The sequence below is a fragment of the Drosophila mojavensis genome, unplaced genomic scaffold, assembly GCF_018153725.1.
Source record: "Drosophila mojavensis isolate 15081-1352.22 unplaced genomic scaffold, ASM1815372v1 contig_16, whole genome shotgun sequence".
Taxonomy (NCBI): domain Eukaryota; kingdom Metazoa; phylum Arthropoda; class Insecta; order Diptera; family Drosophilidae; genus Drosophila; species Drosophila mojavensis.
In genome coordinates, this window is record NW_025318693.1 from 8,326,301 (window position 1) to 8,345,268 (window position 18,968).

Sequence of the window (18,968 nt, forward strand, 5' to 3'; positions counted from 1 at the left end):
TCAATTTATGGCTAACACGTGTGCACCCATTGTACCCCCGGTACAACCCCGTTTCATTGCCTACAGGGTATTCGCCCAATACGTTTTCCCATCTACTCTCATACGCCCTTTGCTTTCCGATTAAATCGTAAAAGCGTGTTAATTCCTGATGATATATTGATAGTGAATTTTTTTGTACTCGATGATTGACTCATGGCATTCGGGCCGCATCGAGAGATCCGGTAATACCAGGACAACGAATTTGGTCTGGCAGGCTGTTAACTGTTAGCAGGATTCTCAAACAGCTTACCGCAAAGCGCAATTAATTTTCCAAATTGTATTATTTGTCATATGTTTTGTTATATAATTGGCTTTGCCAGCCGAGTTGGCAAAACACAGGGACGAGGGACTGCAGCCAGAGTACGGGAAGTTGGGTAAGTCCGTAAAACTGAATGGAATCGATTGAGTTTCATTCATGAGCTCAGGCGCCGCAGGACATCTACCTGCCTAAGCGTGGGAAAGTTGATGACACGACGGCCAACATCGTCCGAGTCGTCTTGCCACACAGGTAGAGCGCTACGAAATTGGGCTGCTCCGCAATTGCGTCGGATCGCCGAGATCTGTTGGGTTATTTGTGCGGCGCGCTGGGAGTTTCTTCTGTTCATGAAAAAGTCCCAAGTGGAAAAAGGCAAATTTCCGGTTTTTTGATCTTGTCTCGTATTTCCCACGGCCCACAATTCCTACACTGGGTATAAAACCGAGCGGTTGGCTCCAGCCAGGACACAGTCGACCTAACGACAGCAACGAGAACACACACACACACCCAGAGAACACCATGTTTTATATCATACAAATATTCTTGAGCCTGGCGAGCAGTGCAACGGCTGCCAGCCTGACGGAGCCACTGAACTACTACCAGTACACACAGTTCCAGGCGCCACTCTCCTGGGAGGCCATCAGTAGCAGCAGCTTGGACCAGGCCATCGCCAGTTGTCAGCGGAGTTTCAAGTGGCAGCGCTGGAATTGCCCCAACCAAGACTTTATCAGGCGTCGCACGTCACCAACTCCAGCCCAGGCGCTGGACCGCGAAGATGTCTATGTGGCCGCCATCTCCCTGGCCTCCATCTTGCACACGCTCACCAAGGACTGTGCCAATGGCGTCATCGCCGGCTGCGGCTGCACCGACAGCGCCCTCAACGTGCCCTGCGCCCATGAGCCAGCCAAAGCCATACAGCTGTACGAGCAGCGTTATGGCGTGGGCTCCGGAGCTTTGGGCCACAATCAGCGCGTGGTGGGCGCGCTATTGGAGAAGTCGCTGGAGCAGGAATGCCGCTGCATCCAACACAGTCCACAAGGCAGCTGCCTGGAGAAGAAGTGCGTGCAGGTGCTCAAGCCATTCGAGTCGATTGCCCAGGACTTGCTCAACATGTACGACGACGCCATACAGCTGGACACGACCGCCAGCAACCTGAAGATCATGTGGGAGAACATACCGCTCGACTCGCTTGTCTATATGCTGGACTCGCCCAACTACTGCCAGCCGGAGGCGAGCGGGCGCTGGACGGGCACCCGTGGACGCCAGTGCTCCAAGCACACGGGTAGCACTGCCGACGAGCGCCTCTCCTGCCAGCAGCTCTGCCGCGTCTGTGGATTCCGCGTGCGATCCCAGCACCTGCGCAGCGAACGGCGCTGCAACTGCAAGCTGGTCTGGGGCTTTCGCCTGCAATGTGATGTTTGCATTCAGCTGGAAAGGCACTACAGCTGCTACTAAGCAGACAGAGAGAGAGAGAGGGAGTGAGAGCGAGAGCGAGAACGAGAGAGGTAGCCACAGAGAGTGGGAGAGAGAGCGAGACTTATCCAATTGAGGGCGCTGGTTGATCCCAGCCACAGCTGCAATTATTTAGTTAGACCTAAGCTAATTTATATATGCATAACTCTAATTTATTGACAACAATAATAACGAACAATAAAAATACGTAAATCTAAATTATTAGTGTGCAGAAATCATTTAACATTTGAATTGGGTATATTCGTCAGACTGAACGTAAAGTTGATGTCATACGGTAATTACATTGGTTAGTCGAATATCTAATCAGTGCCAGGCCATCTAATGTTGATGTCATGCGTTAATCGAATTATAGTCATTGTCTAATATCTAATATCTAATTTCTAATATCTTATCAGCTCAGAGGCACAAACAAATTGAACAAAAACGCGCATTACTAATTTGTAAATGTTATAAATATAGCAAATATATTAACTGCAACATATTTGAGCTATAAATAATTTCATATTTTAGTAGTAAGCAAATGAGGGTGCTTCGAAAAATTAGAATTTGAGTGAGTGAATTTTAGATTCTTTTTAATGAACTTAGAGTTTCTTTGACGATCTTAACTTCTGAAGAAGGAAGCGTAAAGTATTTATGTAAATTCTTGACGCTTGGCAAGCACCTGGGTCAATCTACATTTTCCTTTGTACATCTTTGAATTTTCAATTCTTAATATAATTTGTTATTTTTTTTTTTTTTTTTTTTTTTTTGGTTTTTTTTAAAGATTTTTTTGTTTGTTATGAATTATAATGAATTCACCGATTTTGCTTATAATTTGGAATTTGAATATCATACAATTTTCCAATAAATTTATAATAAATTTATAAATTTCATTTTTCGTGCCACACACTACACATATGAATATAATTAATAGGCTCTTAAAACTTTAGAATTGTCAACTAAAAAGATATGTATAAAAGTAGAAGAAGAAGAAGAAGAGTGATTGAAAGTTGAGTGCAATGGTGTAATCTATTTTCTAGTCAAGCGCACCCGTCTAAAGCAATCTGACTGGGTTTTTGTTTTGAATATTAATTTTGTTTTACTACTGACGCTCATTTTCTAGCTATTTTTTAATATTTTAAATAAAACACAGCGACGCACCAGATTTGTTTTTATTTTATTTTCATATTTTATAACTTAATGCGAAACTTATTGCAATTTGTGTCTTTTGTTTGTTTAATCAACTAGCTGTCTAAACTCTCTCACTAATTCCCGCTCCCTCTCTCTCTCCCTGTCTCTAGTTGACCCAGGCAGTGGGTTTGCCCTCCACTCGGTATCCATTGTAGGCAGCTGACGCGGATGAGGCAGCCGCCGCCAGCTCGGATCTGCGGCTGGGCTCGCTGGCCCAATAGGAGGGCGCCACCTCGTAGGACTGCATCATTTTGTTGCTGTTCTTGATGGCCGATATGATGAGCAGGAATATGGCCAGCTTGCCGACCAAAATGGACTTGACCAGCAGCAGCTTCAGCTTGGTAACCAGGAACGGCACAATCGCCGATTGGATGAGAAAAGGTAAGATGAACAGCGGCAACACTTTGGTCATCATATCATACTTCTTGCCGCGACCTAGATGTAATTGCAGGTAAAAATGTATTACTCGTTACTATAATCTCCAATTGCCTTTGAACTCACCTTCTTCGCTGTTATCCGCGGTCAGCCAGCGCGCGGCGAGTATCTCCTTTAAGTTCTCGCCGTCGAGTTTCACGCGCACGATATCGTTGCTCATGTCGAGGCTGACATTGAGACCGGGTCCCACATGGTAGCGCTCCACGTTGTCCGCCTCCTCGTTGGGCTCCTCATCCAACTCGGTCTCTGCCTCCGGGAGCTGCTCATCCAGTTTCTTTACATTGTTACGGTTCTTGCGTTTGCGCTTGCGCCGCTTCTTGCCCGCCGCCGTCTCGTTCTCATCATAGACGGGTGCATCGGTCTGTGCCTCCAGCAGCGCCTCGGCATTCGCCTCGTTGCGCAGCTCCTGCGCCAGTGCATCATCGATGGCCACCTCCTGCTGCTGTCGCTGCACCAGGTACTCATCTCCCTCAGTGGCCGGCTCCTCAATCGCCTCATTGTTGGCTAGGTGCGCAGCACTCACTCGCTCACGCAATCGCTTCCGATACTCGCTGGTCGTCTTATTGCCCAGATAGGTACTCTTGTAGTTCTTATAGATGCCCATGTAGATGTGGGAGTTCCTCCGCTGCGTCGGCCTATCTTCCGGCTCATAGCTGCTTGCCAGACCGCGCGCAGCCTCCTCCGAGGCAGCAGTGGTCGTCTCGCCCGTGTCCTGCTGCTGGCTGCCGGCCAAGGTGGCGCACAGCGCGAGAAACGTTAACAAACTCACAAAGCGGCTCATCTTTGGTGCATGTCAGAGAGAAGAATCGTTGCACTGAATACTGAGTGTGTGCGCACCACACGCTGGCCAGTCACAAAATGTGGCACGATCGGCGTGCCGCATGCATTTTATCAACTCAGCTGCACAAGTTGCAGCAGCAACAACAGCAGCAGCAGCAGCAGCAAAAACAGCAGCAGCAGCAATTGCTGTCGCAGTGGCAGAACATGCTGCGAGGAAAGCCAAGACCAGATTTGGAATTGGTATTGGAATTGGGCACAGCCAGCTTAAGACTGTGTCACTGACAACGCGCTTGCAACATCTTGCGGCACAACTGGATAGCCAAGAAGAAGATCATGAAGAAGAAGAAGAAGCAGAAGCAGTGTAACACGACGCCGATTCAGAATCTTCCCCAATTGAATTGTGGTCAAAACATTGTTGGCCCGCAGTGCAAACACGATAGATATCTGGAGTAGGCCTGCAATTTCTCATTGATCTCCATTATTGAATTTCTTTCAGCTGTAATTGACCAGCGTGCGTCTTGGCCATAAATAATATGAAAACGTTAAGTAGTCTGGCGGGCTGCTCTCCTGCTCTGACTGCTAACGGTCGCTCGTGTAATTCTTTGGCCATAACCAGAGACAATTAGCTCTGACGGCTATCGCATGAGAAAGTTGTTGACAGAATTGCCTGGCAAATGCACTGCTTCTTCTCCTGCTTCTTCTACTACTGCAGCTTCTCCATCTTATTTCTGCTCCAGCTTCTGCGATTGCTCTGATTGAGCTAGGAGCGGGTGTCTCGCGTCGCCAACAACTGTATCTGAAATCCAGGCTAGAAAGTAAATTCTGCCATTGCTATTGAATCCGCTTAACATATTTGGTCTCTCCACTAACTAACGACTTTCACATAACTTAATGCCGTTTATCTAAACTCGTTGCTAATCGATTCTAGGTAATTTGGAAATTTGATCTGAGCCTGATGTATTTACAGTTTTGTTTATGCATAGCAATTTGTCACAAAAAAATATTTAAAAAAAAAAAAAAAACAAAATTATGTTTGATAAAAATTAAAAAAAAAAAAAAAAAAAAAAAAAAAAAAGATAGATATAGAGAAAGTAATGGAATTTAGTATAGAGAAGTAAATTCCATGGAAATATTTATTTCAATACATTTACTGTAATTTTATTAACAAAGGAAATTCCTCTAGAAAAATATTGACAAACTCATCAGCGTATTTAAGACGCCAAGTCTATATGAGATAAGGTATAGGCCGATAGGAGATTATAATAAAAAATCATTATCTTCTATAAAAAACAATAGCAAATTGAAGTTTTCAATAGATAAGCGAATTATTAGAAGAGCTTAGATTCAACTTATCTTATCAACTATTAAAGAGCAGTACTTATGTATATACAATAGAATTTGTACGGAGTACGCTTTTTAAGTAATTCACTTCATAATACTAGATCACAATCTTGTATTATGGATCAGTCTTTTTAGAGGCTAGACACGTTTTGAGGGCTTTTGCAGGTTGTAATGAAAGTGAATTGTGGACTTGAACAATGCCTACCAAAAGTATGTCTGCACTCACACACATATATATTTATCAATGGGTACGCATTGATAATTAAAATGCATTGCCTTTTGTCAATTAGCTGATAAATCAATATTGTTCATATATGTTTATATATATATGTACACGCAAAAACAAAAGAAGAAATGAAAGCGAATGGTTCCGTCTATTTGTCGGCAGCTGCCCTCAATATATAGACACGCGTCGTGAAAGAATGCCCATGTCCCAAAGTTTTTCAATCTGAGCACCCAAGTGCAACATGACCAAAGCCAAAGCCAAAGCCAAATGAAAATCCAAATGTGAGTCTCAGCGCTTGCACCTTAAAGGGCACGCAGTTGCCACCGCCGAGTTGCAGAGTGAAAATCATTGATAGCTATGCATATTCAAAATAAAAATATGATATAAAACATAAGCGATATAGTAAGCATTGAACGACAAGTAGATGCCCTATAGACAAGTTGAAAAGAAACTTTTATAAATACGTCTAGAGCAAAGTCTCTGCTTTGAACATCAACTGAAGACCTTTCCTGAATGGAGCTCAACCTTTGAAACAGTCACAAATTCAGCTTGAATGATATGTATACCGATATTGAGTCTGTTATCAATCATTATCAATATAGAACTAACTTAACAAATTAAACTATATATTGTATATAGAAAAATATTGCAAGTTATATATATCGACATATATATCATACTTATATAATCAAATAAAGTTATCGATAGGTTTTTGATATCTAAATTTATTGTAGATTTATATTGACGTAAATGAAACTTTAACTAAACTTTAACTCTAAACAAAAATTGTTATGCTACCAATCTCTGTCAAAAGGCAGCTGATTCAATCCAGCTCTTAAGTAAACAGAATTTAACAACCAGTCGATCGATAATTATCGATAATTATCATATAAACACAAACGATATCTATCGATTCAACTTTGATAAAACAGCGCATGATATATCAACTTCCGCCTATTTCATATGTCCCAAGACCCAGCCATACCATTTGACAGCCATTTCCCTCAGTCCCTAGGGTATACTGACCCGTTGTAAGATTGGTCATCGAACGGCGCGACATTCCGCATGGCGGCAGCGGCACGAATTGCTTGTTTGGCGCACGTTCGTGCGACGTCCGGCTGTCGAATTTCAAGTAGCCAATGGCCCAGACCTCAGCCCTCAGATAAAAGCCAATGTCAATGTGGACAGCACATTCAATTGTCAGCCAGCACTGGTACCGTCTACATTGGGCGCATTGAGCAGATCGCATTACGGATTATACACTCAGGTTTAAAGAGCATCAACAAAATGGCTGCCGCTCAGAAATTTGCAATCACGCTGCTCGGTCTCTGTCTGCTCTGCGATTTGGTGCTCTGCCAGCAGGCCAGCAATGACTCCGATGTGACTGGTTAGTAGCTAGAGCTGAGCTAGATCATCTCATATATATAGTATATAATTTATATTATTGTAAACAGAGAGTCGCACCTTCGGTCATCATTTCCTGCGCCGCATCAGCTTCGCCCTGGTGCCGGGCGCATTTGTTGTGGGCGTGATCACCACCCTGCTAGCCGCCTTGACTGTCGTCTCGATAAAGGGCCTGGGCGTCGGTGTCATTCTGCTGGTGCTGGCTATTGGCCAGATGCTCTCCCGTGCTCTGCCCGTCCAGGCCGCCGCCGCCTACGCTGCCGCACCCGCACCCGTGCCCGTCGTCTACTCCCACTCGCATACCCAGCAGCCCGTGTGGCTGGAGAAGGAGTGGTAATTTGAATGGGCTGGAGCTGGTCGCAGGCCACAGAATACCTCAGCGAGCGAGCATGCAACCAAATAATAATTTAAGTCTAGTTTAAATTATCTATTTACCAAACAGCAACACAAACACACACATACAATAATTTATTTATTTAATACACAACGCAATTATTTAACGAAATCAAATATTTGTTTGTTGTTGTCTTTGATGGAAAGTGAAATCACCTCCTGATTAGTATGCAGCTCAGGTGGGTCATGATTTACGGTTCTTTCGTCGGCTCCAGTTTTTTAAACGTGATAGAAAGTCCCGCCCCCGCCGATAATCGAATTGGGTCGCAAATCGAAGAGGAAAAAAATGATCGAAAATAATTATTGAATTTCTCTAGCACTTAGATCTCATTATGGACAGGCGACTAATTAATAAAACTCTCACTTGATTGGCAGTGCGGCTAATTAAGGCGCTGCCAATACAATTGTCAACCAGTTTAAGTCCGGCTGCAATTGTTCCACTTTGAGACAATTTCAAAGTTTCTAAACAACTGCCCCGCCACCTGCCCGCAGCTCGGCCTTAACTAAGTGCTGATAAGGCTGTCACTGATAAGAGCTGACAGCACGCTTTAAATAACAATCATTAAATCGTGCGATAATCCAGTTAACACTTCGCTCTTCTTTTTGTTTTCTTTGACTCTTGACATTGAAAATTGGTACGTATCAGCAACTGGGCCGACTATAACTCAGCCAAAAGGGGCCAACGATGCACCGCCGATAGCCAGAAGAGACTGCAGCCACTGCCATGGCCCCAGCCAGTGTGACCTGCTAAACTAAATTGGCGAGAGCTCGATCGCCACTGGCCGCTCTTGGTGAAACCAGTTGGCTGTGCCGCGCTTGGCCACCAGGATCGACGGCCACTGGCAGCCACCGCGATCTGGCTGATGCATTCAGTTCAAAGCTGTTGCTGCTCTCGTGCAGTTGTGCTCACATCGAGATATCAATTTTCAGACTTCGCAATGCGTGTTATTGTTCTCGCTGTGCATATCCTGCTGGCCGTGGGCCTCGCGCAGGCCTTCGATTGGGTAAAGCATAAAAATATATATCAAATAATTTAGATTGGTGTTGAGTGTTAGGTCACATTGACAGCAGAATTTATGACGAGAAATAATATACAATAATAATATCAGTATGATATATTGAAGTACTACTGTATAGGGTCAAGTGTCCATTAAAACAAAGTCTGTGACTTCATCACCCTAAGATCGTGGTCACATATCAGAATCGTAGTGATATTGCTGAGCTATCAAGGAAAGTTATATCTTATTTTATATCCTTAAAGTAAAAAATTAAAAAATTAAAATTAAAATTTTAAATGTTATATTTTTAATCCAAGTTTATTATTTCAATTTATTGCTATAAATAATACGATATTCAAATTTAAATAAGACGCAATCGTGAATCAGTATCCCTAGGCAAAGCTATATAATAAGTATATCCATAAATTGTAATTGTTGTCAATTTAATACTACAGTAAGCGAACAAAAGTTTTATAGGTATATATTTCAAATGCCGAACCAAAATCTAGTTACTTTAAGATTGTGCTCCAGGTAATTTTACTTACACTCTGAACATCTCAAAAAAAAAGAAAGAATAAGTAAGAGTATGAATGTGAAAATCATGAGTACTTTAGTTGATTGGAACGAAAAGGTCTTACTCCAAAATCCTCTCTATTTGGAAGAATGCATATATACAATAATTTCATTTTTAAGTACAGATTCTCGACTTCATAAAAATGAACAAAAATGTAAAATAACCTTAGTTGATTGTTAATTATATGATAGACTAATCTGAATAGTGTAAACCTTCAGTGAAAAACTCAAGAGATTACACTAATCCACGTAATACCCACGTAGTACTGCTTCCCACGCCCACATAGTAAAGTTAAAAGTGAAATTTGGTGTTGCATACTTTGCAGCGCGCCTTGAAAACCTGCGATGCCTCAAGCCCGAACTGCGTGACACGCACTTTCGGCTCGACCATACCGATGCGAATGTACGAGTGTCTGCGCGAGTTCAGCATGCTGCGCTGCACGAAGCTGTTCGTGCTGCAGAAGCTGGAGGAGCGGAAGCAGTTGCCGCAGACGGGCAATGTGACGCGCGACTTTCTCGATCAGTTCTTCGGGCAGGAGACGCAACTGGGCAGCCTGATCACAGAGAAGTATCAGCAGATGTCGGAGAAGGAGCTGAATCAGCGGCTGGTGCAGAGATTTCAGCGCTTCTTCAAGAATCGCGACCTCAAGCTGCACTTTCTGCCCGGCATGCTGGTGAAGGTTGTGCCCAGCAAGGAGAACAAGCTCAAGTTTAGCCTAAAGAAGGGTGAGTATGTGCGCCAGAAGAGATATATTTGCCGCTGACTATGTCTATGCTCTGCAGCCATCAAGTCGCGCCTGGGCCGAGCACGCCGGCGCGATACGGACGACGAGCTCCATCTCATGAATCTTCACGCGCTGACTGGCGGCACCTTGGGTGGCCCGAGTGGCACGACCGGCAGCGGTACCAGTGCCAGCGGTGAGATCTATGTGCCGGAGGTCGAGGGCAGCTCCAAGCACAAGGGCGGCCTGGGCGGTGGTCAGGGCGGCAACGGCGAAGACGGTGGCGGCGGCGGTGGCGTCGGTGGACTGCTCAACAAGCGTAAGAAGAAGCATTCCTACAAGACGACCATGCTCCAGGTGGCCGTGCCCATACTCGTCCTGCCCGTCGTACTCTTGGGCAGCCTGCTGCCCTTCATCCTGCCCACCCTCAAGATGGCCACCATTATGTCGCTCCTAATGAACAACGGCGCCTTCCTGGCCGCTATGCTCTACGCGTACTCCTCGGCCACCGCCGCCAGTGCTGCCAATCAGCCGCAGCATATCAGCTATGGCTATAGCGAGGGCTTCCATTGATCGTAAATTAATTTAATTTAGTTAATTAAAGCAAATACTCATCCAGCTTGGTAACAATGCTCTTCCAATAAAGACTGTCTCCCGTTCTACGGCCTTTGTTTCTGAAGTTGGATTTTAATGCAAATGGGTGTGGAGGGGAGCTTGAAAGAGAGAGCAACTGTACTACGAGTGAGAGTGACCAAGGCCTCCTCCATTTGGGAGTATCGTGGCGTTGGAAGGCGAGGAAATACTTTTTCTATCGTTCGGAATACATTTCTATTTATAAATTTCGCAGGTTAAATATATTCCTGTGTCCTCTCTCTTTCAGAATCCAAATATATTTTTATACCCTGAACCCATTGAAAATGGGAAATCAGGGTATAATGGTTTTGTGAAAAGTATGTAACAGGCAGAAGGAATCATCGCAGACCCCATAAAGTATATATATTCTTGATCCGTCTGTCCGTCCGTCCGTCCGTATGAGCAAAAGGATCTCAGAAGATATAAGAGCTAGAGAGCTGAAATTTGGCATGCATACTCGTGTATACCATAGGCAGTACAAGTTTGCTTTATTTTTTCGATAACTCATCCGATAACTTTTTTATCGAGAATAATCGAAAAATCGACATTGTTTTTTCAGCTTAATTTGAACACTTTTAGACCTGGAGACTTCAAATTTGCGCTGTATATAAAGTTAATGTATGCAAAGATTTTGTAATGTACAGATTTTGGATACCACGCCCCCTTCGCCCCCAATTTGTAAAAAACGCATTTCAAGTACTAGAGATTTATGCTTTGGAATGTACACACATTTTAGCCATATGATTACGCTCTAAAAGTTTCATTAAGATCGTGTCTACAAAAGAAATTATTCAACAAATAAATTCTCATTATATTGCCCACACTACAGTGCAGCCCAAGCGCAGCCGCTGCTAGCTGCGCAGTTTGCAGAGCGCGTGCTTATACGTGCATGTGTATGTATGTGTGCATAAAAGAAGTCCAGAATGATTAGAATATCAGTTTGGAGGGTTCAGGGTATCTCCTAGTCGAGCAGTCTCGACTGGAGCCTTCTTACTTGTTGTTATTGCTTTCTTAATCGATTTGATCGCCTTCACCCATGTATTGCATAAAACATAGTGGATTTTAACATAAGTTGAATAGATCTAAAGCAAAGTCGCTTGACTTATACACTGCAACTGACCTATATACTAATATGTATTTCAATTCCCATCAAATTCAAGGTTAAGCTATTTTAATTTTAGAAAGGGTAAAGTCTTAAACAAAAAACCATTAAATATAATATAAAGCAATGTTAGGTATTTTTATTAGATACTCATATATAATATATATATGTTAAAAATTCTTAAGAGTTCAAGGATTTTACGTCATTTCTAAATTAAGAACTTCACCCGAAAGTTCAGCAAAAGTTTTGGATGGTAAATATGCGACGTTTTTTTCGTTTTTTTGTCGCAGCTCATTAAAAATGTATAGGCGCACGCGCGACTACAGCAACAAGACAGCAGACAACTAGTTTGGTATACAGCAGCAGCAACGACAACAACAAATACAGAAAAAACAATGACACTTAAGCTGTCGGTACTTCCCAGTCAATCGAAAAGAAGCGAAGCATACGAAATGATTGAAGCAAACAGAGCCAGAAAATAAATATTAATTTAATAATAAAAGTAGCTTTAAATTTCATATTTGATAACTGTAATAAACCAGTAATGGCACTAAAGGCGGAAGTACATGACCAGCAGATACCCTGTTCTGCATTAAATATTTAAATATTAACTGGGAAGAGTATATTGGTTCTGTTTTGCTGTTCGCTCGACCGTCCAACAGTCGGTCCTATTGAAGCTAGAGACATCAAGTTTTTAATGTATAAATAATCGTCTGATCAGAAATTGAAATATACTCGATCTTTTATAAGAGAATAATTAGAATACTAACTAGACAATCAAAAATCAAAAATGTATAGTAGATGTAGCCAGGTTAGCTGAGAGCGAGCTAGAGACTCAGCATTAAACTCCTTAATTGAACTCCTATTGAGGAGATATCGTAGTTATGTCGAAATCGGGTATTATTGTTTGCCTATACATAAATCATAAAGAAAAAATATGTACTATATATATAAATTATCTATGTTTTATTTAAAGGAAAATCTTAAACAAAATTGTATTCCTTATAGATAAGGTCTATATATATAAAATAACTCTAGAATCATATATGCTTAAACATGTTGTCTGAAACTTGTCAATTGTGGCCTGTGTTGTTATTGCTCTTCATATATATATATAAATATATATATATATATACCGTTTAATCTTCACCATATTATCATACATTACAAATTATTTGTTTTGAAACAATCTATCAATACATCAGTTATACCATTTCCCATTGTTTTCTGAGTAAATGTTTTATATATGTTATATATATTTATATATATGCTCGTTAGGCATAATCTTTATTCCATTTCCAGACAAATGTCCAAGTCGCGCGATAAATTGTTTCTTTTCTTGAGCGCGAAAGAAAGCATATGAATAAAATTTTTTGAATTTTTTTGGAATTTTAGCGAATTTTTTTTTTTTGTTGTTTTCAATTTTGTTTTTGTTTTTCTACAAATTGTTCTGATTAAATATACAATTGGAGTCTTAAAGCTTAATATCCTACACACCTAATAATTACAAACAATTTACACTCTCTCCATTTGAGAATCGAGACTTAAGCATAAGCCTTATCAAGTACATTTAAGCCTAGATCCACTTGCGTCGTTAGAACTCAGGCGTTACATATTATGCATAGATATATGTATGTATATATATATGTATATATAGGGGTCAAGTGTGTGCTCAGCATTGAACGATTAAGTAGATATATATAAAAAAAAATGCATATGTCTTCTATGTAGAACTGCTGCTGGGTTTGCTTTGATAGTCTGTACAAAGTTTTGGACGCATCTCGAATATGTTAAGGTTTGAAGATTTCTCTTTTGTCTCTTGATCTTTTTTTTTTTTTTTTTTTTGGAATTGAAGCCATTTTTAATATGTATTTGCGTCCAATGCACGACATAGATAACAGACGCGTTCATTCGTATATTAGGAGTATATATGTGTATATACTGCCAGAAAACACTGTATTCCCATCTATCAAAATCGGCGAGAGTTATATAGACCATGCGGGACGCAATTCACAAACATTGTCTAATCCTGTTTGCTCTCCTGGACACTGTTCACAATGGTGGCATGCTTGCGATCCTCCTCGCTGATGTCCTTGTCGTCCCAGCCCCAGACGGCGTTCTCCTCCTTCTCGTGATCCAGGTGCATCACCAGCTCGTTTGTGGGCGCGGCACTGGAGTTGTTGTTGGCATCCAGCAGGGCGGCAATGTGGGAGCCGTCGCCAGTGCGCAGCACACGCTTGTACACCATCTCCTTGGACACGTACTTCAGATCGTAGGCTTGGCCTGACCAGAGATAAACAATAGTTTCAAAACCGCACTACAACTCGAGACAAGTTGGTCGTCTGCTTACCTATCTTGGCCATCAGATCGATAAAGGCTGTGGTCCAGTTGCCATTGTAGGTGCCCAGCTCGGCTGCCTTGTAGTCCCAGGGGAAGACGTGATGGTAGTTATGCCAGCCCTCGCCGAAGGTAATGTTCGAGACCAGTTTGGAGTTGACGGAGCTGATGTTCACATCGTAGGGCTTCATGCCGTAGAAGTGCGCGGCACTGTTCACCAGCCAGGTGCCGTGCAGAGAGAGGCAATAGCGCAGCATCGAGCAGCTGAAGAAGCAGACCTTCAGTGAGGTGCCCATCAGATAGTAGGGTATCAGCATGGGCACAACAAAGCAGCAAATTGGCATCACAACAAAGTAGTATCTAAAGAGAGAGAGAGAGAGAGAGAGAGCGAGAGTGGTAGTTAGTATCGTTGCCTCAACTTGTGTCAGTCCTGTCTTTGACTCACTTCTTCTGGAACATGACAACGGGATCGGCCTCAATGTCGCTCATGTCAATCTGCTTGCCCTTGCCGCGCACATCGGGATGCTTCTTGCAGAGCAGCCAGCCCATGTGGGCGAAGAAGAAGCCACGGCGAGAGTTGTGAGGATCGGCGTGTGTATCGGTGAACTTGTGGTGCACGCGATGATCGCGTGTCCACTCCCAGATGCTGTTCTGAAATGCCAGCGACTGGCAAAGCATGAGGAAGATGCGCAGTGGTAGCTTCGCCTTGTACGCCTTGTGCGACCACAAACGATGCACGCCCGCCGTAATGCCCAAGCCGCCCAAGAACGAGAACAGATAAACTGTGAGGGAGACAGAGAAGCAGAGATGCAGAATTAGATGCCGCTTGAGAGGCGGATGCTGTCTGTTCGACTACTCACTGGGCAATATTTCGAGGTAGGCACTCTCGGCCGGTATCAAGTAGAGGCCATAGAGAGCCGTCGAGTGCAGGATGATGAACAGCACAATATTATGCCAGACGATTTGGGTCTTGAAGGGCTCGGCAGCTGCAGTCGCTTTCTGGGCATCCGTTTGGGGCGTGGCCGGCTTAGCTGCCGGCATGGGTGCTGCCTTGATGGGCGCAGCCGCTGCTGCTGTTGTTGTTGTTGCTGTTGTTGTTGTTGCTGCTGCTGTTGACATCTTATTATTATTGGCATCAGCCATGGCCGTCTCAGCCAATATAAAGGTGCTGCCTATTATGTTCGGTGCCATCTGCAAACACAAAAGATCAGCTTAGTAAATAACTACGTATATATGTTGACGGAATAGAAATGAAACATGCCCATATCGTCGATATTTCGCTTCCTTATTAATGGCCTGTCACAGCGGCAAATTGCTGGCAATTGTGCAGCGCTGGGATGCAAAGCAAACTCATTTGCTATGCAGAGCATGTTAGCTGACTTTCCACGTAAATGGCAGAGCGCCCCCCAACCTCCCCAGCTGAGCAGCTAATTATGGACCAGCTTTAGGCAGCTGCCTCATTACCAACGGCCTTCGATAGCTGAGCTACTTCAGATTCGAATAAAACCGATACAAAGAATAAGCCGGAAGCAAAAGGCCAAGACAAAGCAAAAACAAAAAGATAAAGCAACAAAATATACATTTTGATATATACATTTATATATGTATGTATGTATATATTTCTATCGACAAACTTCAGCACAATTCTTGAAGAGGCCATCAATAAACTATTTTGATTTTAGTATTTCAACTATTTTAGCATATTTACGTGGCACGCTTTAGTACAAATTATAGACAGACTGTATGGACGAAGTCATGAGGTTGATCTCTCGAATTTATTAAGTTGGGCGCCTGCCACTAATTACCAATTAGATTAGAATGCCCATTTGCATGCACGATTGTATAGTTTTACTTTGCGCACAATAATGAGCGAAAACACAAACAAAAAATGGAAAAATAGAAAGAGAACTTGGAATCATGCCCTGCATTAAGTTGGCATTGCCCCTGCGCCGCATGTAGCGCGCTTTGTAATTTGAGATTTGGATGACGTCAAGATTTGGCGCTGCATTTGAATGCAACTCAGCGACCTTGGCCAAGTGTGTGAAAGATGCTCGTTTGATAATTGCAGCAAATGCAGCCAGCTGCAAAAAGCTGCAAATAGCTGCAACTAGCAGCAGCGAAGCAGCTCCATTGAGCAATTATTATTTTGTTATTTTGTTGCTTTTGGCTTAAATACTTGACTGGCGGTCGGGCAGGTGAGGCTGAGGCAGACAGGTTGGCTGCGGCGGCAGCTACTTCTTTAGAATCGACAACCGGTTGACCTCATACCACATGCACGCGGTCTAGAGTTTGATTTAATGTTCTTGTTGGCTGCTCAGTCCGGGCATTTCGTATATAGTATATCTAACTCGATGCCAACTCGTGCCTAGTTTTTGAAGTCAATAACTCGCAGCCGTTGCCAATGTCAAGTTGAAGCCGCAGCCACTTAATCGATCAGCAATTGAATTACAGGTGCGCGCATAGTTCAGCCTTTGAATATTTTCGTGCCAAAATCTATATTAATCAAAGAACTTGACCTTGACCAATGGCTAAGTAAACAAATTTACAAACAAAATTAGACTTCAATCCGGCCCGTCAATGCGCAAAAGAATTTGCATTATTTTGTGAAATGTATCTAATTAAATGTTTTGTAATACATTTAACACCAATATATAATATATATTATATACATATATAGGATATATTTATATATAGAGCCAATCAAGCTCAACTTTGGCCTGCATAATGCTTGCCATTAAATGCATTGCAAAATACTTCATTAATATCAATTATAAGGCAATGAGAAAGCTGACAGAGTGCATTGCACTGAAGTCGTCACATTGTAATATATAGACAAGCCAAATATATATACATATGATACCCAACTAAATCGAGAGCCAACACCACTCATTGCCTCTGTCAAAACGAGTTTTGGAGTCTGATATGCCAATGCCAAAATATGTTGAGATTGGCTAGCCTTGCTTTGTGGCTGCGGCCATCCTTACCGGAATATTAGCATAATTCAACAATGAAGAACAAAACTTATACAGAAAACAGCTTCGATTTAGAATATAAGTGACTGTGCATACACACACATACATATATTTATGCTGTGGGATCAAGGTTCTAGCAACGGGTTTTGGCTAGAGTTTCAAAGGCTTGTGATACTCATGTATCTTTGTGGTGTATCTTTCGTGAGAGTTTTTATTATTATTAATATTATTCTTTTTTTATTTGAATCGAATTAATCAATCGATCTTAAACTGCTTGGCAGCAAACACTAGCGCGTCAGAGCAACAACAATGACAATAATAATAATAATAATAATAAATATCAGCTACATTCAATCAATGTGCTATAGCTGTATGTCAATCCATCTATATCTCTATGCATATCCATTGATCAATTCGTCGGGCTGGGACGCTGCTGGCATAACAATGGATGACGCTCTGGCTCTGTCTCTGGCTGGCTGGAACGTGACGACTGTTCTATATGCATGATCGTCTCTAATGTCTTCATTGCTATGGCCAGTTCGCAATTATGCGCGCCATCCATATTCATTAAACACTATGCTAACGCATATATAGATATTCAATTTAAGAATCGACAGAAATAATACAAATACAAAAACCTGATACAAGCAGCCGCCTAGAACAATCGCGCTCATTACGCATACGCCCCATTGTGCGTAGAACAGGGTGCCTAGCCAGCCTAGCCTATCTACATATTAGATGGACTTTGACTCATTGCCTTTAAAGGCTAGCATAATTTTTTTTATTTATGCTACGTGATCCCTAACTTTGTGGCGTTTTGCTTCTTCTTTTTTCCCCAATCATATTTCGATATTATTATTATGCCCATTCTTAAAGCGCGTTATAGTTGCTGTGTGATTTCCTATTTCGCTGATGATTCACAAATATTTCCACATTTTATACATCTATATATATATAGCTATTGTCTTCTTTATATTGTGTTCAATGGTGAAACTATGAGTTAAGAGATTCTTGACTCAAGATTGATTTGATTTTATTTATAATATTGATTGATGTTGAGCACATTCCACTTAGTGGATACCTGAGGATTTTATCATCTTAGGCATTCCTTTAATTTTCGCAAAATGTTGTGAAATTTCCAATGACTAATATCTCTGTTGATATAGACTTGTATTCCCTTATGATCTGCTTGTACTTACCTTTGTTTAATTGCGTTACAGATATATATATTCTATATATATATATATATATCTCTATTTGATGATCAGGTAAAATCCGTATGTTGCTTATAGATTTGCTCTTTGCTTTCTTAACAAACACACACCAAATCTGAGGTACGAGTTACGCACTCAATAGTTCGTTTTGCATCCCTATAAGGATGTTCGATATTCTATATATATAATTTTGGTTAACTTATAAACACACGCGGCACATCCACGGTTCGCGAAGAATGCACGGCGTATGATTGTACGGCACGTCAGGCAGATCGTTTTTAAGCTTGGCTAGTTCAAAATTCATATGTATATACATATATAGATACAGATATATGTGATTGTATGTGTGAGTATATATATATATATATATATGGAGATTCGCGCACAACCGATTCACAGCGAGTGAGGTTCGTGCTCCAATGCTGACGAACAACAGTGCCTCAAATAGTTAGCAACGCCGAATTTTAAAGCCGATCTTCATGCGACATGCAGTCGGCTCTCCGACCGATTCTTGAACTGTGACGATCGTTGATCGCGGTACGCTTGTGTGATTTTTTTTTTTTTCTGTTTTTTGTTTTTGTTTTATTTTTTTCCCGTCGACCTAATGTGCGACGCGTGGCTTCGTTGATTTTTGGTATTAAGTAATTTGATTTAGATAAAAGCGACAGCGCAAATTGAATGTAACAAGACTTCAGTTATGCTGTGGGAGAGGGGTAGATGGGAAAGGGGGAAGACGGGGGCTCGGTGGTTTACCACGAATCGTCATAAAATTCACATTTAGCCCATAGAGTATTTGGCCCAACTCACGTAGGCCTCTTCAGTTCCCTCTCTCTCTCTCTTTCTCACACACACACGACGCAAGTTGTCCAACCACATTTGATTTTCTGTTTTTCATTTCTT

General features: G+C 42.1%; 5 protein-coding genes across 5 annotated transcripts; 3 read left to right on the forward strand and 2 right to left on the reverse strand.

The window, feature by feature from the left end:
* Positions 1–122: 122 nt before the first annotated feature.
* On the forward strand, positions 123–1,925 carry LOC6573010 (wnt inhibitor of Dorsal protein). Its single transcript, XM_001999070.3, has one exon. It carries the CDS (start codon positions 815–817, stop codon positions 1,748–1,750), a length of 936 nt encoding a protein of 311 aa, XP_001999106.1. The 5' UTR covers positions 123–814; the 3' UTR covers positions 1,751–1,925.
* A 980-nt stretch (positions 1,926–2,905) lies between these two features.
* LOC6573009 lies at positions 2,906–4,244 on the reverse strand. The gene is made up of 2 exons (XM_001999069.3): positions 3,440–4,244; positions 2,906–3,373 (listed from the first exon to the last, which is right to left on the reverse strand). Exons 1-2 carry the CDS (start codon positions 4,152–4,154, stop codon positions 3,045–3,047), a joined length of 1,044 nt encoding a protein of 347 aa, XP_001999105.1. The 5' UTR covers positions 4,155–4,244; the 3' UTR covers positions 2,906–3,044.
* Positions 4,245–6,889: 2,645 nt separating this feature from the next.
* On the forward strand, positions 6,890–7,642 carry LOC6573007 (protein apnoia). The gene is made up of 2 exons (XM_001999067.3): positions 6,890–7,107; positions 7,175–7,642. The coding sequence occupies exons 1-2, from the start codon at positions 7,008–7,010 to the stop codon at positions 7,459–7,461; spliced, it is 387 nt and encodes a 128-aa protein (XP_001999103.2). The 5' UTR covers positions 6,890–7,007; the 3' UTR covers positions 7,462–7,642.
* An 813-nt stretch (positions 7,643–8,455) lies between these two features.
* LOC6573006 lies at positions 8,456–10,434 on the forward strand. The gene is made up of 3 exons (XM_001999066.3): positions 8,456–8,521; positions 9,415–9,814; positions 9,872–10,434. The coding sequence occupies exons 1-3, from the start codon at positions 8,456–8,458 to the stop codon at positions 10,381–10,383; spliced, it is 978 nt and encodes a 325-aa protein (XP_001999102.1). The 3' UTR covers positions 10,384–10,434.
* Positions 10,435–12,799: 2,365 nt separating this feature from the next.
* Positions 12,800–18,461, reverse strand: LOC6573005 (acyl-CoA Delta-9 desaturase). Its single transcript, XM_001999065.4, has 5 exons — positions 18,054–18,461; positions 14,743–15,073; positions 14,328–14,664; positions 13,896–14,242; positions 12,800–13,828 (listed from the first exon to the last, which is right to left on the reverse strand). The coding sequence occupies exons 2-5, from the start codon at positions 15,071–15,073 to the stop codon at positions 13,569–13,571; spliced, it is 1,275 nt and encodes a 424-aa protein (XP_001999101.1). The 5' UTR covers positions 18,054–18,461; the 3' UTR covers positions 12,800–13,568.
* Between the last annotated feature and the right edge of the window lie 507 nt (positions 18,462–18,968).

What these genes read in the sequence shown, in the direction of transcription:
- LOC6573009 (XM_001999069.3), bottom strand. Translation starts at nt 4,154, where the DNA reads ATGAGCCGCTTTGTGAGTTTGTTAACGTTTCTCGCGCTGTGCGCCACC. An exon ending in CGCGGATAACAGCGAAGAAG is followed by an intron (nt 3,374 to 3,439) that starts GTGAGTTCAAAG and finishes AATTACATCTAG; the next exon opens with GTCGCGGCAAGAAGTATGAT.
- LOC6573006 (XM_001999066.3), top strand. Translation starts at nt 8,456, where the DNA reads ATGCGTGTTATTGTTCTCGCTGTGCATATCCTGCTGGCCGTGGGCCTC. An exon ending in TCGCGCAGGCCTTCGATTGG is followed by an intron (nt 8,522 to 9,414) that starts GTAAAGCATAAA and finishes CATACTTTGCAG; the next exon opens with CGCGCCTTGAAAACCTGCGA. An exon ending in CAAGTTTAGCCTAAAGAAGG is followed by an intron (nt 9,815 to 9,871) that starts GTGAGTATGTGC and finishes TATGCTCTGCAG; the next exon opens with CCATCAAGTCGCGCCTGGGC.
- LOC6573010 (XM_001999070.3), top strand. Translation starts at nt 815, where the DNA reads ATGTTTTATATCATACAAATATTCTTGAGCCTGGCGAGCAGTGCAACG.
- LOC6573007 (XM_001999067.3), top strand. Translation starts at nt 7,008, where the DNA reads ATGGCTGCCGCTCAGAAATTTGCAATCACGCTGCTCGGTCTCTGTCTG. An exon ending in CAATGACTCCGATGTGACTG is followed by an intron (nt 7,108 to 7,174) that starts GTTAGTAGCTAG and finishes TATTGTAAACAG; the next exon opens with AGAGTCGCACCTTCGGTCAT.
- LOC6573005 (XM_001999065.4), bottom strand. Translation starts at nt 15,073, where the DNA reads ATGGCACCGAACATAATAGGCAGCACCTTTATATTGGCTGAGACGGCC. An exon ending in GTTGTCATGTTCCAGAAGAA is followed by an intron (nt 14,243 to 14,327) that starts GTGAGTCAAAGA and finishes CTCTCTCTTTAG; the next exon opens with ATACTACTTTGTTGTGATGC. An exon ending in CGATCTGATGGCCAAGATAG is followed by an intron (nt 13,829 to 13,895) that starts GTAAGCAGACGA and finishes ATCTCTGGTCAG; the next exon opens with GCCAAGCCTACGATCTGAAG.